Source organism: Aythya fuligula, chromosome 1 (assembly GCF_009819795.1).
Source record: "Aythya fuligula isolate bAytFul2 chromosome 1, bAytFul2.pri, whole genome shotgun sequence".
NCBI classification, from domain to species: Eukaryota; Metazoa; Chordata; class Aves; order Anseriformes; family Anatidae; genus Aythya; species Aythya fuligula.
In genome coordinates, this window is record NC_045559.1 from 123740495 (window position 1) to 123766008 (window position 25514).

At 36.5% G+C, this 25514-nt stretch overlaps 1 protein-coding gene across 2 annotated transcripts in view; it reads right to left on the reverse strand.

The window, feature by feature from the left end:
• POLA1 (DNA polymerase alpha 1, catalytic subunit) overlaps positions 1-25514 on the reverse strand; it is a 199593-nt gene that overhangs the window by 106484 nt on the left and 67595 nt on the right. For both annotated transcript variants that reach the window (XM_032191650.1, XM_032191640.1), the window contains exons 27-34: positions 24052-24084; positions 22353-22445; positions 20313-20518; positions 18885-19017; positions 16842-16973; positions 13230-13404; positions 5823-6004; positions 4070-4201 (exon numbers count right to left, since the gene is read on the reverse strand). In XM_032191650.1, coding sequence (XP_032047541.1) covers positions 4070-4201; positions 5823-6004; positions 13230-13404; positions 16842-16973; positions 18885-19017; positions 20313-20518; positions 22353-22445; positions 24052-24084 — 1086 coding nt within the window. The remainder of the gene's footprint in view (positions 1-4069; positions 4202-5822; positions 6005-13229; positions 13405-16841; positions 16974-18884; positions 19018-20312; positions 20519-22352; positions 22446-24051; positions 24085-25514) is intronic.

The window sequence follows — 25514 nt, forward strand, 5'->3', positions numbered from 1 at the left end:
CTTTTTAAGTGCATAAAATACTAAGACAAAAGCCAAATACATATATACAAATAATCAAAATGGGAAAAAATACATATATAAACTAATAATTCAAGGATCTCGAACAAGTGTACTAACATGCTTTTATATTGCGACCTAATGTGCAAGCAGTAGACCACCCCACCACAGGTAAGAAATGAGAAATTTTGAGGGCTATTGAACACTGAATTTTCGCAGCTGAACAGCATAAAGTTATTTAGCAGTGTTCAATAGCCTTCAAACTCACTTCTGTCTGTGGGTTAGAGTGGTCCAGTAGAAAAACTGTAAAAATAAAAACCATGCAATACAGGTTGGACTAAGATTTTCCCAGTATTTTTTTTTTTTGAAGAAGAAAACTTCTAAGGTTTGCATCATCTTATGCATTTTGAAAAACATAAACAGATCTAAAGATGCCATACGCTTGAAACAGTATACAGACTTTAGCCTACAAATATATCACTATTAATACCACAAATGCATATTTACAAACCAGATAAAAACTTGCAGCTTCAAGGACTATGTCTTAGGAGTCTAACCAGGTCAGCATGGATTTTGATACTGCTCAAGTGGTATATACAATACGTTTTTGGGTTTTTATTCAGTTCTTTTCACTTGGCAAAACTAACACCTCAACAAGTGAATGACAAGGGATTCTTTTTTATGGATATGAATACTGATTTCTATAGTTTTTTTTTTTTTTTAAAGAGGATCTAAGAGTTGGTGTTTATTTACCAAATGCTCAAAACAAATACTTGAGTATTTCAGAGGGAAACCTAAACCAGTTTGCATCACATAATTAGATCCTCTACTAAAAATTAAATGCAGCTCTCAGGCACAGAAGTTGGTCACTTTTTCCATTTATGCTTGTGTATTTCAGCCTTCAGCCATTCTCCAGCATGGATGTTTCATTGATGGCTGAGGGTAACACTTCAAAAATGAACTAGCTAAACAAACTTCCCAGCAGCACTTGACAGAGCTACACCTATTCTTCCCCATTTCCAAAGAAGTACAGAATTAATTACCAGTTCTATGGATCTATTGTAAGTATAATAGACTAAAGAGCTATCACAGACACATTTATTGTAAAAGCACAATCCCAAGAGTGTCTAGTAGAGGGCCAAAACGATTAACACAAATGCTTTGTCAGATCAAAGATAAAACCTGCACCGCCCAATTGAGGAATGAATTAGAACAGTGGGTTATCTTTCAAATTAACCAGGGCAGTTAGTGAGGAAAATTTCATGAAAGTGTAATTCTTAGCCTTTGTGAATCCACACAGCAGGCATTCTGCCAGCTGACAAGATGATGAAATTTTCATGCTTAAAAAAGCCCTCTTCATTTCCCAATTTAGATTAGCTAGCGTTTCTCTCTTTTCATCTATTTGCTCTTCTGAAGCAGAATTAAAAAAAAAAAAAAAAAACACACCACACAACAGAATCAATTTTTCATAGAATAATGCATTTCTGAAAAGAAGAAAAATCTTTGCCTGTCATTTTTTAGATGTATTTACAATTAGGAATAAGATTATTAACATTGATATTGTTAATACTATTAAGAAATCCACTGATACTGGAGCAAAGGCAGATAAGTTTTGGAAGGCAGATATAAAATATTTCAATGTTTAATGGGGAAAAATGATTGAAGGAACAAAAAATAGAGGCGAATAATTTACAAAAACAATGAGATTGCAGCAGGCTTACAAAATTCTATTTGTGCACTTACATTTGCATCTTCTTGAAGGAAAGAAGTACATCACCATTATATTTATTAACCTCTACACGCCAAAAAGGGAAAATAGATTTTCCACTTTTAGATTTGATGGCACTCCCCCCCCCTAAATTTAAACAGCTACATATGAAGGCATTTCAATAGAGTAGGGGAAACAACACACAACATTCCTAAACAGATAAAAGAAAAAATTATATTATTCAAAGCTCATTAAAAATAGCTTATTTGTTTCAGTGAGCTGTGGATCAGGCCAAAAGGCTCTTAATAAGGCTGACTTTTTATAAAGTAGATCATTATTTTAAGGGTAAAAAAAATATTTTTTCATTTTATGTTTTTGTATTATGTGCCATTTGACCAACATACAAAAACAATAACATCTAAAAAAAATCAAAGTTAATGGAGTGACATATTCAGACAACATATTCATCTACTTAAACAGATACTTCTGCACCTCTTAGATGCAAGAACTACAACAGGAGACATAAGTAAGTGTCTCAAAGCTTCCTCAAATGTTTCATTCAGATGGTACTTTGCCACAGTACTTCTGTGTGTCTTTATAGTTTATAGGATTATATACATTAGTGCAAACACCCATTTGACAAGTTTCAACTCCAGCTGTTACACAGTCACTACAAGTACATGATGAAAGGAATACACTAAAACTCAGAGCACCTGCTTTTCTAAGAGCTAACAGGACAAAAAGTTTTCTTGACCAACTCAGTGGAAAGTCTTTTTTAAAAATTAGAATTGTGCAACTTCAAAATTACATTTTACACTAAAATAATCTCACATTTTAAAACCCTGAATGTATTCCACAGTTAAAAAAGTAATTTTAAGCTTTATTATTATATTTAACTAGGTTAAAAGCCATTTCTCAGCACTGAAAACATAACCAAACTTATAAAGCCTTCACTTACAAGGACAATTAAATTCCTTTTGGAAGACACTTCATTATCATATATGCTGTGTAGTAAGATACATAATAGATTTCAACAGGACAAATTACAATATTCAAACATTTCAGAATTTGGTTCATAGCTCAGTCTTATATAGAAAAAAAAAAAAAAAAACTAAATCTAGAGAGTGGAGTAAAATATTATGCCACTTTTCATTCTTATCAGAAACAATAGTTTTTCCCGTCCTTAAATGTATCTTCCTTCATTAATCAAGTTTGCTATTGCACATATTATGCACATTGTATCAAGCACTTTATATGCCAAAGTATATACATTGTATATTATGATAATATACATTGTATAGTATGATAACGTACATACATTAAATCTAAAAAACTTAATAATAAGCATTAAAAAAGCAGTCCGTGTAAATGTATTACCTTGACATATAACAACACACTTTATAATATAATGCATATAGTAGTATCATTTCAATAAAAATTCTGCAGCCAGGTGGACCTTGCAATAAAGTAACTCGAGATTTGGCATTTGGGTAACTTGTCCAAGTCATCTACTTTTACCTTCAACGCAAAGGAAGGATCAATCCTACCTTGTGAAATACTGCCTGAATTTAAATAGACCAAGTTTTGTGCTCCTTTTGATGCAAAGACCTTCATTCAAAGACATTTATACATGCAGAATTTATCACGTCCAGAAAACAGATTAGAGAACACTTACGTACAATGCAACAGGAACTAATATAGAAGAAAGAACAAAAAGCATGCTTCGTGTTAAACCATAATTAAACCTGAAAACTATTATGCTAATTTTCAGCATTTTAAGTGCCATCTGCAAAAATATTTTTTAATACCTGAGAAAACAAATCATAAATACCACAGATTAGGTTAGCCTCTCATTAACAGGCCAAATTTTCAAAAACAATTTTTGATATTTGACCAAACGGTTAGCTGCCAAGTCAGCATATTACAGATGCCAAACATATATTAAGATAATTTAAAAGTATTTTGTATATTTTTCCTAACCTGTAACCATTTTGGTCAGCATGAAGATGGGAATTTCAAACTTTTTTTTTTCCCACAATGCCATACAATGCTAGCCATCTCAAAGGGTGGAAAACAGAGCTACTACATCTGTAGTAAAGCGGACAAATACAGTTACAAAAAACTGTATATATACAGTTGACTATCTTGACATGAGACTGAGCTATCTGGAGAACAAAACAACACAACATTCAAAATTAGTATTTTAAGAATTACTAATTGATAGTTTCATTTTCATGAAGTTGGGGTTTGCTATTGCATGCTACTATTTTGTTCAATACAAAAAAGGGTTATATGCCATTCACTAAATTCAGGGGCAACTTAGAAAATGAACTTGATAGGGCAGAATATTTTCTGAATACTTACATTGTAGTATTTTCGGAGGTAGCGTCTAATATCCAACAGTAATTTGTTGTTCATTTGAACCACGTGGTTGAAAGGAGGCTCTTCACATTCACTCTTACTGCACCTTTCCAAACTGGGTTCAATAAATCGCCCCTGAAAACAGAAGTGTAAATTAACATACATCATGATAGCAGATGATGGCAGAAATTATTACAGGAGTTTAGACATAAAACTTTCCTTAAAAAAAAGAATAGTCTTAAAGCTTTTTTCAAATAATTTATTTTTTTCAAGTGTATCTTTATTATCTAGGCCTTCTTCCTTTCCATCATAGTTGGCCACACCTATGCAGAGACTTCTCTGACAGGACCAGTAGTTTTCAAATTTTCTTCCCAACCTACTGTTCAGATCACTGAAATCCATCTTGGGGACACCAATTACAAGATTACTAACAGTGCTGAAGAGACAAACCTTGTGAAACAAGAACAAGGCGACCATCTTTTATTTTCCCCCAAGTGCAAAGAACACCTTTTACAGTTTTACAGAATCTCCTTTGCTTTACTTTTGAAAGTTTTGAATGCCTGACATGAAAATTCCAGAACCTGGAAGCAACATATGAATTGCTGAAATTGAATTGTGTTGAATTCTCATTAAAATAACAACATCCTGTTAGGTTGGGTGGTTGTAAAACTTTAACGAAGTTCTCTTTCCAGTTAAGACTTAACAATTATGCTTTTCCAAACCATCTTGGCTAAACCCCCACTCACAATACTAAATAATTCCACTAAATAATTGTGTGGGGATTTTTTTACTCTTTTGTTGTTTTTAATGTGTTGTGTTTTTTTTTTATTTATTTTTTTTTTAAATAGTTTGACATCCACTTCTCTTCAGTTAGCCCATCTGCAAGTTGTCAAGTCTATGTGCAATTAACTATTTTATTTACCGCTGTAATGAACAAAAGTCAAGGATTTACAAAGCATTGCTCGATTTGCGTGTCTTTTTGTCTTGCTTCCAGAGACCGCTTTATTTTGACTCAGAAATATTCAAAACATCTGCTGTTTGTCCAAATTAACTTAAAATAATTACTTTTAATTTAGATAAAAGATTTATTTGCTTTCATTTTCAAGGTTTTCACTACTCTGAAGTTTGCTAATTTGCCAATGACTAATACACGCATAATATCGCTGCAGAGTTAAACACTTGGCCCTATTTCAAGTTGTGATCCAAGGTCCCAGATACATTTTTTGGCAGAACTTCTCAACAAGAATGCACCCCTATGACTTTTTATGTTCAATATACAAAGACAGAAGGAAAGATAACAGAAAAACCTTACTGGCAAGAAAGGAAGTGGAATGTAAGAAGATAAACACAAATTTCAAAAACACTTTGTTCCAATTAATATGATTTAGGTTAAGAAATTACCATTGCTACACGAAGGTTTCATTAAATAGAGAACTGGAAGTTACTCAGGTGTTAAGATAAGGCTGCCTTAAAAAGTTACAGTTCACAATCATTCATGAATGTGGGCAAACAGATTAATGAAGCCAGCTTATCTCACATGTTCTCCTAGACTACACTGTTCCTGGCTGAGATGCAAAAATGGGAAAAATATTTCTGCGCTGTCCTATCAGCATATTTCTGTTCCAAAGCTATAAACAGCAGTACTTAAACAACGCGGTATCTTCTCCTACATCATGTGAATCCTATCTGAAAAGCCCATTCCTCTACAGCTATTTTACTCCCTTGCCAATGAAGAGAAATAAAACAGAAAACTAACCGAGCAGTCAAATACATTGTCATAAATATTCTCTGTTCCACATTTGAGGCAGCAAAACTTGAATCTTTCACAGTCTCTATATTTCTCCTCATCAGTGAGCTGAGCTGGGCCACCAACCAAGGCATCATTCTCCTCATCTTTATGGTAATGGTGATGGACTCTGAATTGGGAGGGATCCAGTCCTATTAATAAGAAACAAAAATTTCAAAAGACTAAGAGGTCAACCATGCTAGTAGGCTCATTTTTCATATGCTTGGTGAAGCAGATTCAAAAGAAAGTTATAAAATGTAAATTCAGAAGCTGAAAATCTGTCCTTAGCAAAAAATCCTCTATAAATATAAATACTTTTTACAATTTTTAGCCACAAAACACGAAGAAATCTTCTTACTTATCTTCTTACGCAAGATTGCTTTATAAATAAAACAAGCACGTTGCATTATCATGGGAGTATGCAACAGAACATTTTGTTTCTGAGGAAACTGCTCCTAACGGATGGCTTTATTGTTATTTTCTTCTTAAGTTACGTTGAAAATATTTCAATAAAAATGTGCATCGTTATTAAGAAACAGTCTTTAAATCAAAATGGCACCATTAAAACTGAAAACAGAGAATAAAAACCCCATTAAAGAAACACGGGTGCACTGCTATTACCAACTCCTTCAAGTCCGTATACAACTGCCAACTCTGATTTCAATGCAGTGGTCGATTTCATTTTGGCTCAGTGGTTAACAGCATGTAGGTTTCAATCTAATGCAGTGGTTAAAATTCAGCAGCAGCATTTAAAACGGCGGCACTGGAGACAAAATGCTTTATTTCTGATTGCCAGAACTCAAGATTTTAAACAAATAAATACACAAAAGAGATCCTAAAAATACTGATTCAACCACAAATAAGTAAATAAGCAAGCAAGCACGAAGTTCACTGCCCTAGGAATAAAACTGCCAAAGTAAACTTAATAAAAATCCTTATTTTTTGTCATCCTTTGTCATGTTCAACCTTTTAGAAGTCCATTTATTCCACCCATAGCTTTTTCTGTTGTTGCTGCCGTTCTTTATCTCTAGCAAAGAGCACAAACTAGAAAAAAATCATTTTATGAGAATGTAAAAGAAAATGTTTAGAAAACTATGGCTTACTGTATTAATAAGAAAAGATCAAAGAGAAGTCCTTTAAAAATATTTTTAAGGAGGACTAATTAAGCCAAGTAAAATGTTACCTTGTATCATTCCATATCGTGTGTAAAATTCAGTAGCAAATGTAATAATTACCATTGAAAAAAGTACAAAAGATTACAAATAGAAAGTGAAGCTAGATTTTACTTTTCTTCTTAAGCTTACTATACAGTACAGGAAGACTTAAAAGAAAACGTTTGGGAGCAATATTCAGTTACTCTAGATAAATATTAACTGCACACATACAACACTTGTCTTACACAGGCAGACGCAGATTGTCTTTACATAAAAGGTTTGGTATCTGTGACTATTATCACTATTCTGAGCTTCCACAACTATAAGACAAATTCAAGGACAAGCAAATTCCAATGTGAAAACAAGCTTAATTGGTTCTTGATAAAACAGAGTTTTGACTAAGATTTAATCTTCCTAATTTCAGTTTTATCATAAGAAACAAATGCTAGTGCATAGGGTAACAATTTATCTCAAAAAGGTTCTTAAACTTTTAACACAGCTCTCTGCTATTCATTAAAAGGAGGAGGAAAAGAAATAAGACTGCTAATACCATATTTTACACTTTAACACACATGGCACCCCCCCCCCCCCCCCCCCAAAGAAAATTAATGTTGGATTTTTTGTTTTTCTTTTAAGTTTCTTATTTTTGGAAAATGAGTTGGCAATACATTTGCTGTTTTAGAAAACAAGGAGAATGTTCTGCAACAAACATGCAGTAGATAAAAGTTTTAGAAAGGGGACAAGTTTAGCATTAAGATTTTGCAAAACAGAAAAGATCAAAAATCAACTGAAGCATGCAGTAGGTTGAAACTAAGATAGTAATGGTAACTACAAATAAAAATGCACAGCTTAGTGTGAGCTTAGGACTGGAATGAAAAAAGATCATTGCAACTTTCTGATACAGATGCTATTAACGTTCAGCTAGAAATCTATCTTTGGTAGTTTCCCCAACAGCAGTAGCACAGCAAAACAGGGCACTAAATAAGAGAAATTTTGATCTTCAGTCAACTGCACTTTTCCAATATTCAGTCAAAAATGGGAAGAGCAATAAGCACGCAGACGTTTGGTAATAATCTAAAAAGGAAAAAAAATATATTCACTGAAGAATCTGAACCGCACCTATCTCTGAACTTTCTTAGCTGTTTTGGCTGGAGAGAAAAACAGAAAAAAAAATTATTGAAATATTGTGATGATCCCAGTATACATTTAATTTTTAGTGTGTAAACAGCCCCAGTGAAATCAAAGGGACTGCAAATCAGGCTTTTAAACACCATGCCTACATTAATTATCTCATGGAACTGGGACCTATTTTTTCTATTATCTCCTTTCAGGAATGGTTAGTTGGTTCAATTAATGCATTTCACACACAACTTGTCTCCTCTGGGACCAGGTCATACTGGGGATATTACAATATTTGGTAAGCAAAACAGGGAATTTCTAGTGAATGGGATTTTTTTTTAAAACTATTTTTATTTATTTATTTTTATTTTAAGTAGTTAGAATGAGAAGGCCCAGTGAGCTTCTTTGAACTCCTCTCATCTTCCGTGACATCAAGAAAAATGAAAAGGAGTTTGTGTTACTCTGAGAATTTATCTAAACGTACCTATGCCCCAGGTAAGCTTTCCAGTCTGTCAAAAAAAAAAAAAAAAAAAAAAAAAAAAAAAAAAAAAAAGTTGCACGCATGACAAAGGAAAGGAGGGTAATGCTAAAACTCGCAGATGAGCAGAGTGCCAAAAGTAAGTGATAAAGGAAAGTTCCAGAACTTGTTCCGGAATTACGGAACAGAATTGTTAAAGCATTTCTGGCAAGCGAAAAGGTCACTGAGGAAACTGAAACGCCAAGTATATTGAACTAAGCGTAATGTTTTGAAAACACAAATTTCTGCAGATAGTTTTCCAGATTTTCCACAGGCTATTATTGCCATTTCTGCCCTCTCCCAAGCGCACAGGAGCGACAAACACGAAAGGCAGCGGAGCCGCCAGGTTTCAGCTTTCAGGGAAACATTTGGGAAGAGGCTATCGCGTTCTTCCGCGGATTTTGTCTTTTGTGGGCCCCATCCCGGGGTGTTTCTGCCCGCTTGGTGTGTGCGTGCCCCTCAGGGCCGGCGCAGAGAGGGCTGGTGCTGCCACCTAGAGCCGCGGCCGGGCCCAGGCGGCCGGCAGCTTTGCACGTCAAAAAAAAAATGGGAGTTTGGGGTTTTTCGCTGCTGCTCGTGACAGACAGGCTCCTGCCGGGCACGGGCAGCCCGCTTCCCGAAGAGGATTTGTCCCAGGATGTGTGGACGGCATGGTGGTAACCCCCGAGTGTGTGGGTACCCGTGCCAACGCCCAGCCGGGCTCCCGCTGCCGCTTCAGGCAGAGGTGAGCCCAGGCCAGGCCCGTACTTAGTTTTATTGAGAAAGACGAGCAATGAAACCCAAACTATACAGAGAACAGACCCTGTGTGTACATCCCTCTCCATGGTGAGGCCCTTCTCCTCTCCCCCACCTCACATCTGTGCCCTGACCACAGCCGTGAGGGGACTGGGGTACGTCTGCCCCACAAACCACGCTTCAGCAAGCCCGAGCTTCTAAGTATGGCTAAAGCACTGTAGAGAAAAGAAAGAAGCCAAGCCACAAACAACAAAATCCATGCACTCTGGTGCTTTTTACTCTATTGTCATGGGTTTTTGACATTTCTTTAACTTTCATTCCCACCCCTCTGCTCTCACCTCACTGCCTAATGTGAGAACCCCAAGGAAAAATAGAGAAGCTTCCCCAGTCCTTGCTTGCCACAAGGTGAGCTCAGCCAGTCCTATCAGGAGGGGCACTCTGGGTACTGCTAACCATGACGGGTACCTAGTAAATGACTCCCTAAAAAAAACATACCTTTAAGGCAGGTGGGGGATCTTACAAGAAGGATTTAATGTGCAGGCACTGGGAGGAAGGAGGAACGGGTGCTGGAGATATTCATGATGATGAGCCTCAGCAGGACCCAGGAATGACTCCCCCAAAATCAGATAACCTTCCTACAAAACGCCCCAATGTCAAACACCTTACAGAGTGCCGATGCGCACTTCTGTTTGTAAAGCAGCAGCACATCTCATTCAGATAACCATGACATAGTCTAGGCCTGACTCTGCTTCCGTAATGTTTAGATGCTTTTGATGACAGAGAAACAACGTTGGATTTTTCTTTGACACCAGAAGTAATATCTAAATAACAACAAAGTGTAAAATAAATTTGTTAAAAGAAGTGTTCTGCCAATCAAGATCTTTTTGATTAAAAACAATGGTCAGCTTCAAGATGATCTAAGCCAGGTCTCCAAGCACTGAAAAAGATCAGATTTATTGACTGAAATCATCAGATTGCACATTTTACTTAGTTTCAAAAGCACTCACAACCCTCATCTTGTCACTGCATTTCCCTGAGAACTTGAAGAAAAAGAGGGAATGCAGGAGTATGCTCAGGAGGTTCTCATTTTTAGAAACAATGAATTTCCATCTCTTAAGGCTAGGCAGACCTCCTACAATGTCCGAAAACAAAAGGCAATTTTCAGCTTGATTCCATAGGGAATAAATGTGATATTTAAAGAGTTCTCTGCAATTTTTAGGTGTGGTTATTTGCTTTTGTTCTTCAGTGTCTAAAATAGCTTAGTTAAAATAACTTACTTTGAGCACAGACAGAACAAAGAACTTTTCATCATTTTGCTGTAAGCCAAGTCTCCCTAAGCAGAGCTCAATTTTATCTACTTGGACTAACACGGTGATATATCAATTAAATATTCACATTATAAGGAGATCCTGTTAAAAAGCTGAGACCTTTTTGCTACAATCATTCTCCCTATACAGACCCTTCCACAACATAACACGATAAATCAGATCAGACAGAGAAGAACACACAATGAGAATGCATAAAAAAGTTCCAGCCCACAGATATGACAGCTAGGTATCCCTCCAGAACAGTAACTTTCTTCTTCAAAATAGAAAAATATGCTCTTTTACAAAAAGATAAGGAAAACAAGAATTTGGCTGTGTAACATTATGAATACACTATACAAAAAAAGCCCAACTTAAGAAACAACAGTAACACTTTTGCTGCTAAGCTGGACTCTAATATCTTGTACACTTGAAATCATTTTCATTTCCTCTGAAACAAACACACTTGACTATCCTTACAGTACTGTTTAAAAAAGCTCTGCGATAACTTCAACTTGCAACAATTTATGTACAACTCTGATTAAGTGCTCTGATTATATAATGTATATAAACACATAAGTAGAAAGACAGTTTTGAAAAAGTCTAGACTTGAATCCCAAACTCAATTTAAGCACTGCCAAGTAAACAAAGATGAAGATAACAATGGTAATATATGACGTATTATCATATATAATTATGACACCATAATTATATCATAACATATAGAGATAACATAATATTCCCATATATTATCTTCTTATTATTCTTTTATTTTTTTTAAATCTCCATCTTGATGCCATCAAGTGGCATACAGCTCTTAAAACCTGGGCACTTAATTTAGGTGCCTGAAGAGAGATAGTCTTATAAATTTAACTTGTTGTGAATAAAGAAAACCTCTGAATTTGAGCCTAACTTTACAGGACCAACAACCTTTGCTCCACAAATACTAGTTTTTTTGTTTGTTTGTTTGTTTTTACTTAAATAAAGTGCAAGCCTGCCTCATATTTTAAAATTTTAAACCTAAGTAAAATGCTTTTCAGTTTGGCCACATAGTCCACTCTGACATCAAGGGAAAGTTGTATACTGAGGCCCTACCACATAAACAGCATGATTTGTGTGTGCGAAGTAGGACTGACACCTCCTCAAAGGACCAGAGCAGCTGGGGATACACAGCAACACCCAATGCCTCCAAGATGCACTCCCACAGCCAAACAACCACGTCTGTGCTCATTGTGCTCACACTCCCAAAGTTGTTTGATTTTACGGACAACTTAGAAATGGAGATGGAAAAGGTGCACATTATATAGACTGTCCTGGGATATTAAGGTGTTTTAGGATGAAGCTACAGAGGTGCCTTGTCCCAGGTGAACAGTCCTGACAACGCATCGCCTGCTGGTTTTAAGTGGCCAGTTCTTGGACCTTGGCCATCTCCTGAATACATAAACACTGAGGACCAACTCCTCTTTGGTTCACAACTTCAGAATGCTTGAAGCCATCTCTGCAGGTCTGAACTTCCTACAGACATGGTATCAAATAGGAGATGATTAAACTCACACAGGACAAACGCTCAAAGATTTCTTGTGATAGAGGACAGTCTTGTCAAGAACTCATCGACCAGCAAGATTAACAGCTTTTTCCACATCCTAGAGTTAAGAGTTTCAAAAACCAAGTGAGGTGTGGGCTATACAGATCACAAAATTTCTGTTTATCTAGGAGACCACGCCTATTAGTGAATCATTTTTAGGGAGGAAATAATACAGAAAAGATTACACACATATCATTATATTTTCAGAAAAAGATGCTTGTAAGAATGCTTTTTTTTTTTTTTTTTTTAACACCCGTACTTCCTTCTAGAGATGGAGAAGGCAATCAGAATTGGGCAGAAAAATATCTAATTACTTTAACATCCTCTTAAAAGGAAAACCAGCTCTAACAAGGGCAATTCCCTGTTGCTCCTTGGAATAAAAACTTGTGATTCTGTGGGTCACTAGCGTTATGCACATTTTTATAGCACTTCTTTTTGGCTGCTTGCCTGCCCCATATGGAGAAATGAAGACTGTTAGTCAGGTTTTGTGTTTCTGTTACCCAGTAGGTCAGTTCTAGCAAAAAAAAAAAACAATTCTACACTTACAGAATACTAAAAAAATTGTATCCTTTCGTTATAATTACAACTGGTTTCTCTAAAGAGTGCTAGAGAGCGCATGCTCCAGAACTACTTCTGTAGCTTAGGAAAATCTCAGAGACGTGCAATAGTACTGTCACCAAACACTTGCAGTACTGTCACATGAACAAGAGATTTTTGCAACTCTGAACAGGATTATGAGATCATGTTCATGTTAATGAGCACCTCCTGAAAAATGTTATTCTGCAGTAGTCATACAAGCCATACCTACAATCCAAACTGCTTTCTATAGACTACCTAAAACATGCTTATCATTCACTGCACAAAGACTGATTTTTCAGAAGCATTTCTGTTATGAAACATGCATTTAAACTTCTCACTTTGTCTCTTGTAATTCTTTAAATAAACTGAATTTAGAATACTTACCTAACCACGTTGCAATAAGAACAGAGTCAATTCCCTCTATAGGCTCACATATTCTAGCAACTACTGGATGTATTTGCTGTGACAAGTAGTATTGAGTATCAACAGTAAGATTGTCTTGCTTTTGCAACTGTTCTGGAGCATATGCTCGCTGACTGGCACTGAGATTTGATCCATCCTAAGACAGGAGACAGAAATAAAAAGGTATGAAAAAAGTAATATCCACATTTAATCTATACAAAGGCTTATGCTTCAAATATTATTTATTATTTTAATACAAAATTGTTACACAATCGCTCTTTTGGTTGATTTATTACGCATCCAATACAAATCCAACAGTAGTAAAAAAAAAAAAAAATACACTGCTGATGCTGGCATCAACTAGCAAGTTCAAGAATGTAAATCCAGCTTGTATTATTGCAGCCTACACGTGCAAATCAGTAAGAGTAGACAGAGTAAACAGTCCCATCTGTCAATTCTGAAATGCACAATGAAAACACATTGTAACCATCAGCCCAGTTAAAAATATGCAGAGGGCATGCATTTTGGATTCACTTTGTACTAAACTAGCATTATCATTTTGCACAACAAGCAAATTCCAAGTCCTGGATATTGAAACTATATCTCTTTTGCTATGAAATTTATATGCTTTGATTCTATAAAAAAACAAACAGAATGAATGGTCAGAGAATGGACCACCATTTATTGGCATGAAAATAAATGACAAGAGGCAATAGTATCCAATTGAAAGATTAAAAATTCTGAAAGAAACACAAAAGAGAAACGCCACTCAGAGTATACATTAAATTCTTCTCCAACTCAAAACAGAAAGATGAGGGAAAAATAAATAGATTTGGGAAGGTAATTAAATTGTAAACAGTGTTTGCAGAGGAATTAAGTATCAACTCTAAAAAGATTGTACTCTTCAGTAGAATGCAACTTATTACCAGTCCACAGCTACACTAGGAAACTATATTTCTAATGTGTGTCAAAATCCTACAGCAGAACTTAAAGTAGGATTTTATCAAGTATTCAGGAATAGAAGTAAACCTTGAAGGGGTGGGGGAAGGAGACCAGAATGTATTTTTTGCTAAGTATACAGTCTTCTTGCCTTTCTCACAGCTAAATAAAAGTTAGCATTAACACGACACCTTTCTTTTGCAGATAAGGCAAGATACCGGCTTCTATAGGGTCAGCAACCATGGACTGAAAATCCATCACTAAAAAAGACAGACTGCAAGCCATTGGTCCCTCCTACTCCTTTCAGACAACTCAGTATTCAGAACAAAATTAATTTAGGACTATTCAGCTCATCCAGCTGCTTTGCTAAAATAATTGTAATGCAATTCCTTCAGCTCTCTTCTTTCAACAAGTACATTCTTCTCTTGCATTGTGTCATTGCTCAGCCGTACCCAGGGCCCAGCTCTCCTAAGTCTTGGCAGCTTCTTCATACCAGGATAAGAACTCTCAATTAAGTAAAAAAACAATATGTTTCAGTTTTTAAAGATAAAGGAGATGAAATAGGGATACGTTGTAGCGTTCACAAGCCCATCAGTTTTGCATAAGAGATCCCTTGGCTCATTTAATCCAACTCAGTTTTTATATTTTTAAGCAAATCCAAACTAGAGTATGTATTCATGAAATAACAATATCCAAGTCACTCACATCAGTACCTAGCTACTAAGAGGTCCACGTTTCATAAACATGTTTAAACACCTGAAAGACAATGATACCAAGCATCCAAAAATCAAGCAGTGGAGTTTTTAAAACATCCATGACTCTGGAGCATCCCTCTGCTGTGTAACAGCAGGTAATGTGCTGACACACATTCCACACGTGTCACCTACATTTTTTAATGTTTCCTTAGCACACACAGTAGACAGCGCTGCCTAAGGAAGGACACTAATTACTTCCAGTCTTCAGCAGCAGAACTTAGCCTGCCTCCTTTTAAATGGGAAACAGCAAAGTATTTTCAGGCCAGGTTACTTCAGAAGGAAGCGCTAATAAATATTAAGTAGATGGTCAAACACATGGTAAGATGACTAAGAACAGTGTACTGCTATTAAATTAAACTAAAAGGCCTACTGGATTTTATTGTAACAACTGTATTTCCCAGGAGAAGCAGGATTTACCAGCAGTCAGAGAAGATGACAAGGAAAGAAAGCTGACTCACTCAAGCTTCATTTAGTAGAAAGCAGCCTCAAGAAATTCCACAACGCTTCCCCTACAGTACTCCATCAGGTGAACTTACCAGCAGAGGGAAAGAAACTATGCCTGTTTTATGAGCTGAAAAACACTAATGACAATAAAGAACTTCCAACTAAAAAGCAAATCCGAAATGTTCTCCAACTAGTTCTATAGAACTCCAAGCAAGCTTTCATCAACAGAGGGCAGGAACTTTCTTACGAGTTTTATACCTGTGGAGGTTTTATTTTTCTCCAGTTCATGCTCAAGATCAGAGTAACAAGAATGCTGTGGAGAAACAGCTGGAAAGGCACAGTGATGTCAACGATAATGAGAGGGGAATGGGTTAAAAGCTTCCATGCTTCTCGTAGAAGGGTGCCGTAATCCCTTCCCACTTGCATGTGGAAAGGAGCGTGGCACATTCCTCCCACTGAACCACACACCCAAACACACTTAGGCCATGTTCCTAAGGGCATTTTTGAACTCCTTCCAGCAGCTTAGCTTCAGAGTAAAGGAATGCGACTCAATGTCAGACTTGGACTCTTCAAAGAATCACAGTACATGCAACGCAGTATATACATGTATTTGGGAGTTTCTTGTAGTATTTTGGGGATTGGAAGGAGCTGGTGATTCAATTTCCAAAATCTTCACAGATGAAAAAAGCTAAGGTTATCACGTTGAATCAGCAAAGTGAATGACTGGTATGGGGTTGTAGACAAAAATAATTCCCAGATGCATGAACAGAATAATTTAACGCAATTTGTAAAGTGGAATTAAATGTATATTTGACACTGATACACTATCACATTTAGATAGTGCATCTCCCCGCCCCAAAAGAAAGCCCCACAAAAATAGTCAACAGCCCAGAAAAAAGGAAAGTAAAACAACAAACAACCGCTTCACTGTTCTGGCTGTCACAAAGATGATGTCATCTTAGGAAGTTGTAAAACCATTTACAGGATAAACACCTGAAAACAGAAAGCTCCTCAAATTCCCTGGTCTAACCCACAGTCATTCAATCTGGCACCGCATCTATGAACTGGAAGGACACAGGCTGAGACTGGAACAACAATATTTAACTGCCACCACCAAAGAGTTTTGCAAAAATGACAGGTTCTTCGCCACCAGAACTTTTTTCTCCTTAAAACAAAGGTTGGATGCATTCTTTAAAATTAATTAGTAATAATTAAATACTAACAAAAATTTGGGGAAATTTTAAGCCATTATATGGAAATAACCAGATGAGCTGAACTGATCACGTCTGTTATTCCTGACCCTATAAAACCAAATTTATCATAGAGAACTGTTTTAAACTACAATGTAATTTCACCGCAAACAAGCAAACATCAAAACATTTTTTCAGGAGTTGGTTTTCATTGTCATCTCTCAAAACAGTATCTAGCATTCAGCTATCAATAAAGACATTTTTACCTGACAAATGATATATGACACCGTATCTCCTGCCTTCACCTTTCGGCCTCCTTGAGAGTTTATCCACATGGCAACATGCACATGTGGTAAGCTTTTTTTGTCAGGATAATCCTGTGGATCTTTTGTCAAGGCCTAAAAGATCAAAGGAGAAAACAGAGACATAACTGTGAGAAAAGTATTTTACCTCAGTGATGGACAACTCACAACTTTAAGAGACAAGACTACATGGTAGCCATCTTCATCTACCTACTATCCACTTGTACATTTGCAACATGAAAAAAGACAGACATAATAGAGATATAATGCAATCGGTTTCAATTTGAACTAATTGAAGTTGAAAACATTACACAAAATAGAAAAACAGAGCCAGACATTTCGCCCTTAGCCGTGCAGCAGTTCAGGTCATAAAGCAGATCTGATTATCAAGCAGGTAAGTGTATTTTAACAAGCTCTGTATCAAATGACTGCATTTAAACATTTTCATGCATCTCGTACTACTGAGATTTAACTCAGTAAGTTGTATACAAACTGTATTGCTATATTTAAATATTTACCCTTATCCTAATTCTTAAAAACAACTTACACATTCGACTAAATAGGGAAATACATAAATTATCTCCAAAGTAGTAAAACAGGAAAATTCTGCATTTACAAGTGAAAACTATTCCATAGGTATTATTGGGACACTAAGTACTGTGACAATATTTGCAGTAAGAAGAGTGTAAGAAACGGATAACAAAATTTTTACATAAACCATAAAAACTACTGTTTTCTCTAACAGTCTGATGACAACCTGAACGCATTTCTAAACTGATTTATTAACACAGTCTTACAGAACAGATGACCATCTGGCAAAAGAAAGACACTCTGGATGAAGTAAATTTGGGATATCTGTTTCACAGAACCATGAGAGGAGAATATAATACCCAATTTATTAATCAAACACCCCTGGCAAGTGGGAGAATTTTGAAGACCAAAATATAAGTTTCATTGAGGATTCATAAAAATAAACCAAAAACATACTTTTTGCTAAAAATCCTGTAGATAAAACAGAGTATTTCGCTTCTTGCTGTAGTAAAGTCTTGAATAAGATCTCTAAGCGAATATTAGTTTCCTTCTATGGAGCTTTAAAAGGAAACAAACTGACAACACTATGCTTTTATATGGGTTTTCTATAAAACAGAACACTTGGTTCTTTTCATCGTTTTCTTCAGTTTAAGTATTTTCAACCAGAAATACAAAATAATGATTTGGGAGAAAACTTTTGAAAGCACAGCCTTTCCCATAATTGTCAAAGTCCAGAACCAGCGGACAGGAGAGCAGGATGGGACATGAGACAGCTATTATTCTGAGAAAGCAAGACCAGCTTACAGCTCAACAAAGTGTTTCTACTTTGATTGTAGGATCTCTACAGTATGTTCTATGCTATTCGGTATCTCACAATGCAGGATACCAATCCTAGGAATTTTCAGAACAGAAATTATTCTGTAATTCTGTTCTCTCATTGGGAGTATGTAGTCAAGCTTTTGCATACAACAATAAACACTGTGCTGACAGCCAAGACGAAACATCAGTGAAAAAGAGCAGTATAAATGCAATAAAAATAAATAAAACTATTGTTTAAAATAGAGAGGGTTTCTAAATATATATAAAAAACACACAATAAGCAGCTAAGGAGAACAAACACACAGGAAAAAACAAATTGTCAGACAGCAGCAGACTTCAGATTGCTTGAAAAGATGCCCCCCATAGGAAACAACAATTAATATGCACGCACAAGTTTTTATTTTGTGGTAAATAAGTTTAATTTGTTATACAAGAGGTCCACATAGTAACTATGTAGTAAAAGAAGTCTATGCCCTTTGCACATACAGACAGGTTGGAGAGGAGCTCTAAGGCCAAGTCCAACCGTCAACTTAGCACTGCAAAGCCTACCACTAAACCATTTCACAGCACCATAAGGATTAAAAAGATCTTTATCAGGAGTCAGTAGCAGGAACAGTAAAGCTTCCTGAGACACAGAAGAGCTGAAACTTCATTTACCTTGTTTATTTCATACTGATTTACTGGGATCCGGCCATTCATCACGTTTTCTCCAATTTCTATAAGCCGCCTTTGAATGTTTTCCACAATTATGTCTCGGGGCTGATCAGAAAGAATCTGACCAATTACATAGCTGCAAAAACAGTTCAGAAATCAAGAAAAGCTTAAAACACGCAAAACCATTACAGCAAACACATTCCTCCCTTCCCATGGGTTACCTCTACAAGTTAAGGAAACTGAGGATGAAGTCTGATCCAAAATTTATAGCAATTTGCCTGTATATATATTTTCTGTTGTGTTTTATTTTATTTATTCATTTATTTTACTAAGCAAATTATTGTAAATAGTTCTAATGTGAAACGGTGGTCTGGAATTGCTGAGTCCAACTAGATTCCATTTTCTGTTCCATTTTGCTTTGCCATTTATTATTGCAAAGCAGGTATCTGAAATGGGAGAACCAAGGAGAAGAGAGAAGAGAACACAGAAAGTTAAAGCAAGCAAAGTCTTGCCTATTTCTGTAAAATGTGGTTGGGAAGATCTGCCAGCTGCAGAAGAGTTAGTCACTAAAGAACACTCTCAAACATTTGTATAGCTTTAATTACTAATACATTCCTAACTTGGAAAATTTTGCTTCTATTATGATGCGTCTTTTCTTAGAAAATGCAAGTCTTAAGAACAGTAAGCAAGTGTGTGGTGTATTTTTACAAATGTAAAAAAGTACTCATTTTTAGATGCATTTGGACCACAATTTAAGTTTTCAAGAGGCAGCATGCAACGTAAGTTGAGTCAGTCCCTTGATGACCATCTCTCCATCCACTCCAGGGTGTTTTTTCCTACATTGTTGGAAGTATTATCTCCACTGAAGTTGAGCATAAAAATGTCCTGTGCAATAATTCATAAATCATCAATCCACTATCCATCATAATGTAGTATCAGAAAAGCTTTGTTTGAAAAATGGAAGACAAACAGTCCTATGGAAAGCTATCTTCTCTCTTGCACACTTTGGACTGCTTTCTTAGAGGATGCTGAGACAGTCAACTACCAATTTCTTTTGCCATCTTTGAAAAAAAAAAAAAAAAAAAAATCTGAACCTATGACTGCAAACACTAGTAGCACCTTCCATTTTCACAAGATTGCAGCTGTGGTTATTATACTACATATAAAAATTGCAACAAATCAAATCCACTGCTTCCACAGAAGCTGTAAAGAAAGTGGAGCTAATGACACCTGGACTTGTAAAATCATGATCTGTAACAAGTGCCAGAATGTAATGTTTACCACCTCCTACACCAATCAGTTGAGATACCCCAACTCTGATGTTTGCTACCGATCTACAGAGGCCAGGAAACAGCCACGTGTTATCAAATGTTTATGAAGCATGTACTGTTTAGAACAGCAACAAGGACAATGCCACAAAAAGAAACTCACTTTCCAGTTTCTTTTGCAAGATCACACCAATCTCTTCGGACTATATCCAACCCTTTCAGTTCTTGTTTAGTTACGTATTTCCCATCCCCTGTTGGTTCCACAGTAAGAGCAGCGTATTTCTTCTTCTTTAACAACAGCAAGGACTTGAAGACTCCATCAATATCGATCTCCAACAATTTATACAGCTTGTTCACTTCATTTTTGATCTGCAAATGCACCAACATTAAAACCAAATGCAACACTAACTGTGGACAAATTTAACTTTCACAGAATTAAGGTTAAAACAATTAACATTATGCACCATGTGTTTGCGGACACATTTTAAAGACTCAGCAGAATCATTAATCGTGAAATAAGCTGCACAGTAATCACTACTATTAAAGTTAAGGTTCCCCCACTGGTTTCCTAAGGATTTACAGCTTGGTATATCTACCTCCCTAACAAAATTAAGCAGAGCAGAGAAGCAGGGTACTGAATGTGACCTTGCAGATAACAGAATTAGGCCCTTCTCATTATGGCAACTACTTCACCTAGAATCTCAAATCAATTACACAAGGGGTTTCAGGGTAGGAACAGATAAAAGATGGTCCCTTGGAATATAAAACCTCCTTTATAAAAAAGGTACTTTGCAATTCTTGACAGCACAAACTTAAAAAGGCACTCCCCCTTCCCTGGGACAGGTGGGAGCACTATGGCTGCATCCCAGAGCTCCATGTGTATACCTCTGGGAAAGACACACACGCAAACTGCAAGCGTTTATTGACACCCTTCCCCACAACATGCCTACTTTCTTTAGTCTGATTTCTCTGAGAGGAAAAGGTGTAATTCTTCTACACTTTTCTACTAATTTGCAAACGTTAATTAAAACAGGTCATGCTCCTTTAAAACAAGTGATCTGAGATAAAGAAGTCAATGGGATAAAAAAAAAAGCCAAACATTTGACTCTAAAAAGAATCATGCAGGCTCAAAAACCTACCAATTCTCCAAGTAAACATGAAGCAAAGCCAGAAGTATTTAACCTATTATGACAATTCTGTCACAGATTAAAAAAATTATTATTGAAAAGATTATTATTAAAGAAAATAGAGATAAAAACATGGAGATGAAGTACAATTAACTTTCTTAAAGTAACTTTCTTACACACTAGAAATGTAAATACACCTGAAATTATGAGTTCATATGACAAACCAAAAGCAAATAAAAATATAAAAAAACAGAAAGATTTCTTTCTTTCATGCCAACAATCTTGCTACACATACTTAAAACTCAGAGTGTTGCTGGTCTTACATTTACAAGACTTTCATAGAATATTGGACTACAAATAATAAAAATATGTGGTTTTTTGTTTTGTTTTTGTTGGGGGGGGAGGGAGGGGGTAGAGGGCTTCCATAGCCCTCATTTTACTTTCATTGCAATTTCTACCTCTCAAAAACAGATTCTCACAACTTTTCTTTAAAATTTTCTTTCTTTTCTTCAACAATTTTAGACAGCTGTAAAGATTGCATATTGTCAATTGCCAATTTTAAATCAAACAGATCTCTTCCATACTCAGTACACCCTGTAAATTAATATTTAAATTTACCACTGGAAATCTGATGGCACATAGAGTGTAATACATACTACATAACTAAAAAAAAATGAAACTGATTGATGTATCTCATGTCAAAACACAAATCATTAAAATCAAAATTATTTTTGCATTGTAATTGTAAAGTACAGTTCCTCCAAATTAGTTCCGTACCAGCTTACCAGATACGCAGATAGTCTCCTGATAATTTAAATTGGTAAAAATGCTCACTATAGAACGACACTTTCATTTTAATTAGATCAGTATAAAAATGCACAGAGCAGCTACACCTAAAGATAGGGCACTCTGAGCTTTCATTACCACATAGCTCCCAAAAGTGGTCAAGCTCTCCCTCCTCCTCCTGTCCTAAATTCTTCTTCTGCTGTGGGGGTCTCTCTCAATACCTTTGGCTCTATTCACAGCGTGAAAACACAGGCATGCAGGAAAGCTTTAAAAAGAATAAAATTCCTTACCTTGTTCCCCAGCTTGAAGACCTCATCCAGATTGGTACTATTGGTATTTATCATAATGGAATCCGTGTCTCCATAAATCACTTCGAGGTTCATCTAAATGAAACAAATCACTTTGAAAAACAAAACCCCTCCATCATTTGAAAGTCCCACCTCATTTTCAAGACTCCAAGAGATCACTGTCCATATATCATCACTTAAATTATAAAAAGCAAAAAAATGTAATTTTTTACTGAGAAGTCTGTAAATCTCATTAAGACATATTTGAATTCAAAGAGAAAAATGAAACAAATCCCTGCTATGCTAAAAACAAATCACCATTCAATTGCATACATAATAAGTAGTTAAAATTTTACTATACAAATGTTAGAAAAATAAGTCAGTGAACACTTCTAGTCTTGAGAAACAATGGGAACTCTAATCACCAATAAGTTTGGCCTGCCAGGACAAACAAAGTTCACTTAGATTCAGAAAGACGAGCGGACAAGTTCATGCTATTCAGATGAGGCATTTACTTAGCCAAGGTGCCTGAAGGATAATACCACAGTCAGGTTGTATCCCACCTCATTTGTGCTCATCACAATACTACTGCAGAAAAGTCACTTTGGAGTAAAAAACAAAACCAAAACAAACAAACAAAAAACACCAAAGAGCGCTTAGATGCTTTATAAATCTACTCTAAGTACTGGCTAATGGGTACAGAAATTGACAACACCACAGACAATACTGTCCAGATTAGGCTGTTCTTTCAATTTTTTTTTTTTCTTCCAAATTTTGCATGTGGCTTAACATTTCTGTCTTCCTACTCTCATCTTTTTTCTTCTGCTATAGTCCAGTTACTGGCGTTTGTCCTCCCCTGGCCAGCAGATCTTTAGAGAGCAAGCTTCTCCTTTTGGATAAGAATCTAGCTACTATGACCCATACATTTTTATCCTCAGGCTGAGCTACTGAATGGTTATTGCTGGATGGAGATGAACACCACCACCTACTTGATTTCTTCTCTCTGACTGAAACTCTGCCCTTCGTATTATGTCTCACTCTGATCCTTGTTAACAATTCAGATGCCCTAATCTGGAAAAGACTGTGTTCAACCACCAGAGTTTTTATCCATAACCAAGAGTGCCTGCCATAATATTTCGCGATAAGGGAGGAAACTCTGGACAAACTGAATCACATGAGTAAGCTTGAGGTGTGTATGAAAGGCACAGCAAGGAGGAAGGTGAAAAGAAAGTTTGTCACCACCAATAAATGTCACCAAAATATGGCCACAAGCTTGAAAAATGAGAACCTGATGTCTTCACTGGTGGAGAATCAATGCCGCTGTAAAAACTACAGCATGGCTGTGTCCATATGAAACTCCATACAGTCAGAAAAAGACCCTGTGACAGAGCTTAAAGGATGCCAGAAAATAAACCGTAATAAAACACTAGAACACATAATGTAACAGGTCTGTGAGTAAACTCTAATTAGCACTGTTGCTAATTTGCTTGAAACAGTTGCACATAGGCTTCAAGCAGGGACTAGATCATATCTGTGCTAGGAAAAGAAAAAAGCTATAATCCATTAGGAAGGATTACATTTGTAAACCAGGCATCCTAAGATGTGATTTCAGGTCTATTTGGGTTACAGTTCTCCTAGAATAAAAAATTTCACCAGGTGTGCTCTTTAAGGGTAGTTGTTTAATGAAAATGCTCAGCATTACCTTTTGCACCATCTCCTTGGTATGCATCAAAATCTGAAATGAAAAAAATAATCAAAGATTAGCGTATGATATAATTACAAGCTAACGCATGCAAACACATCCATTAGGTTGCTAATTCCAAATGCTCTCACCTTTCAAAACAAAGCAAACCACCTCTCTCCTGGCAACACACAGTCGCCTTGATACTCCTATTACATGACTAAATTCTCATCTGACCTCGTATTAATGCTATTATTAACTCCCCTAAAACAAGATTAAAACAAATCTCAAAATTGCATGTGCGCACACACATTCTACACTAGGAAAAAAATAAAAAGAACACTGAATCAAATGCTCAAATAAAATCTCACCAGGAAATGCCAGAACGAAGGTTCTTTCAGTAATTTAGGTCAGTGATCTTCTGCCTTATCTCTTGATGTCATTGAGACTTTTATCCAAAAAACAAACAAACAAACAAACAACAAAAAAAAAAACACCAACAAAGTCCTGTCTTATTCAGTACAGCCTGGATGGTGCTTGCTTATCAAGAATCTACTCAAAAGGTTGATCACTCTTCCAGTGATTTCAGAACGAATCATTAAGAAGCAAAGTCCTTGAGGAAACCAGAAATGGGACGCGGAGTTGGGGCAGAGATAGGGCACTGATGTTGAATCAGTGGGCACACCTGTGTGTAACCAGGTTTGTTCCTCAGCCACAAGCGCATTCCAAGGTCCCTGAATCCTCTGAATAGAAATTCTTTGAACTTCATCAATAGCTATAAAGACCTCACACAAGTAGGGTACTGTCTCCATCTCCAACACAGGTCAGCATACTAGAGAGGGGCAGAAGAGTTTATCTATCATCTGAAGCCAAGACACCACCGCAGCGCAGTAACGACCAAGGAAAATTAACACGAAGAGGAAAGCGTAGCTGCAGCACCAAGGACTGGTGAAGTTTGCAGAGCCGCGTGAAAGGTTGGGCAAGCATTTAAGTGCCTGGTCCGTTTTGCGCTTGGTCCTGTTCCAGGTGACCTTTTACATGTATCCAGGATGGCTTGTTCAAACACGGTCCAGATTTGTTTACTCTGTGCTGCTGTTGCATCAGTGTGGTTAAACCCTCCTGGCTAACCAATTAGGGCAAAAGCAGCTCTGTGGGCTGGATGTGAAAGTTGTGCTTTCACTGCACTCTTTAACTACATCACCTCCAACTGCATTCTTCACTTCTCCACTTCCAAGACTCAACTCCCTGCCTCGTATACTCTAGGCTCACCTCCACAGAATCCCATTCCCAGTCCCTCCTTACCTTAATTCCCATGCTTCCCTAATTTATCTTCCCACCCTTTCCCAGTTTCCTGTACTTTCTCTCAATTCTTACATTCCACTCTAGGTCTGATCTCATTCTTCCTTTCCACGAAACCCTTCTTTTCTCACCCCTCCTCCAACACCTGCTCCATTCCTTCAGGCACATGGCCACATTCCCACTCT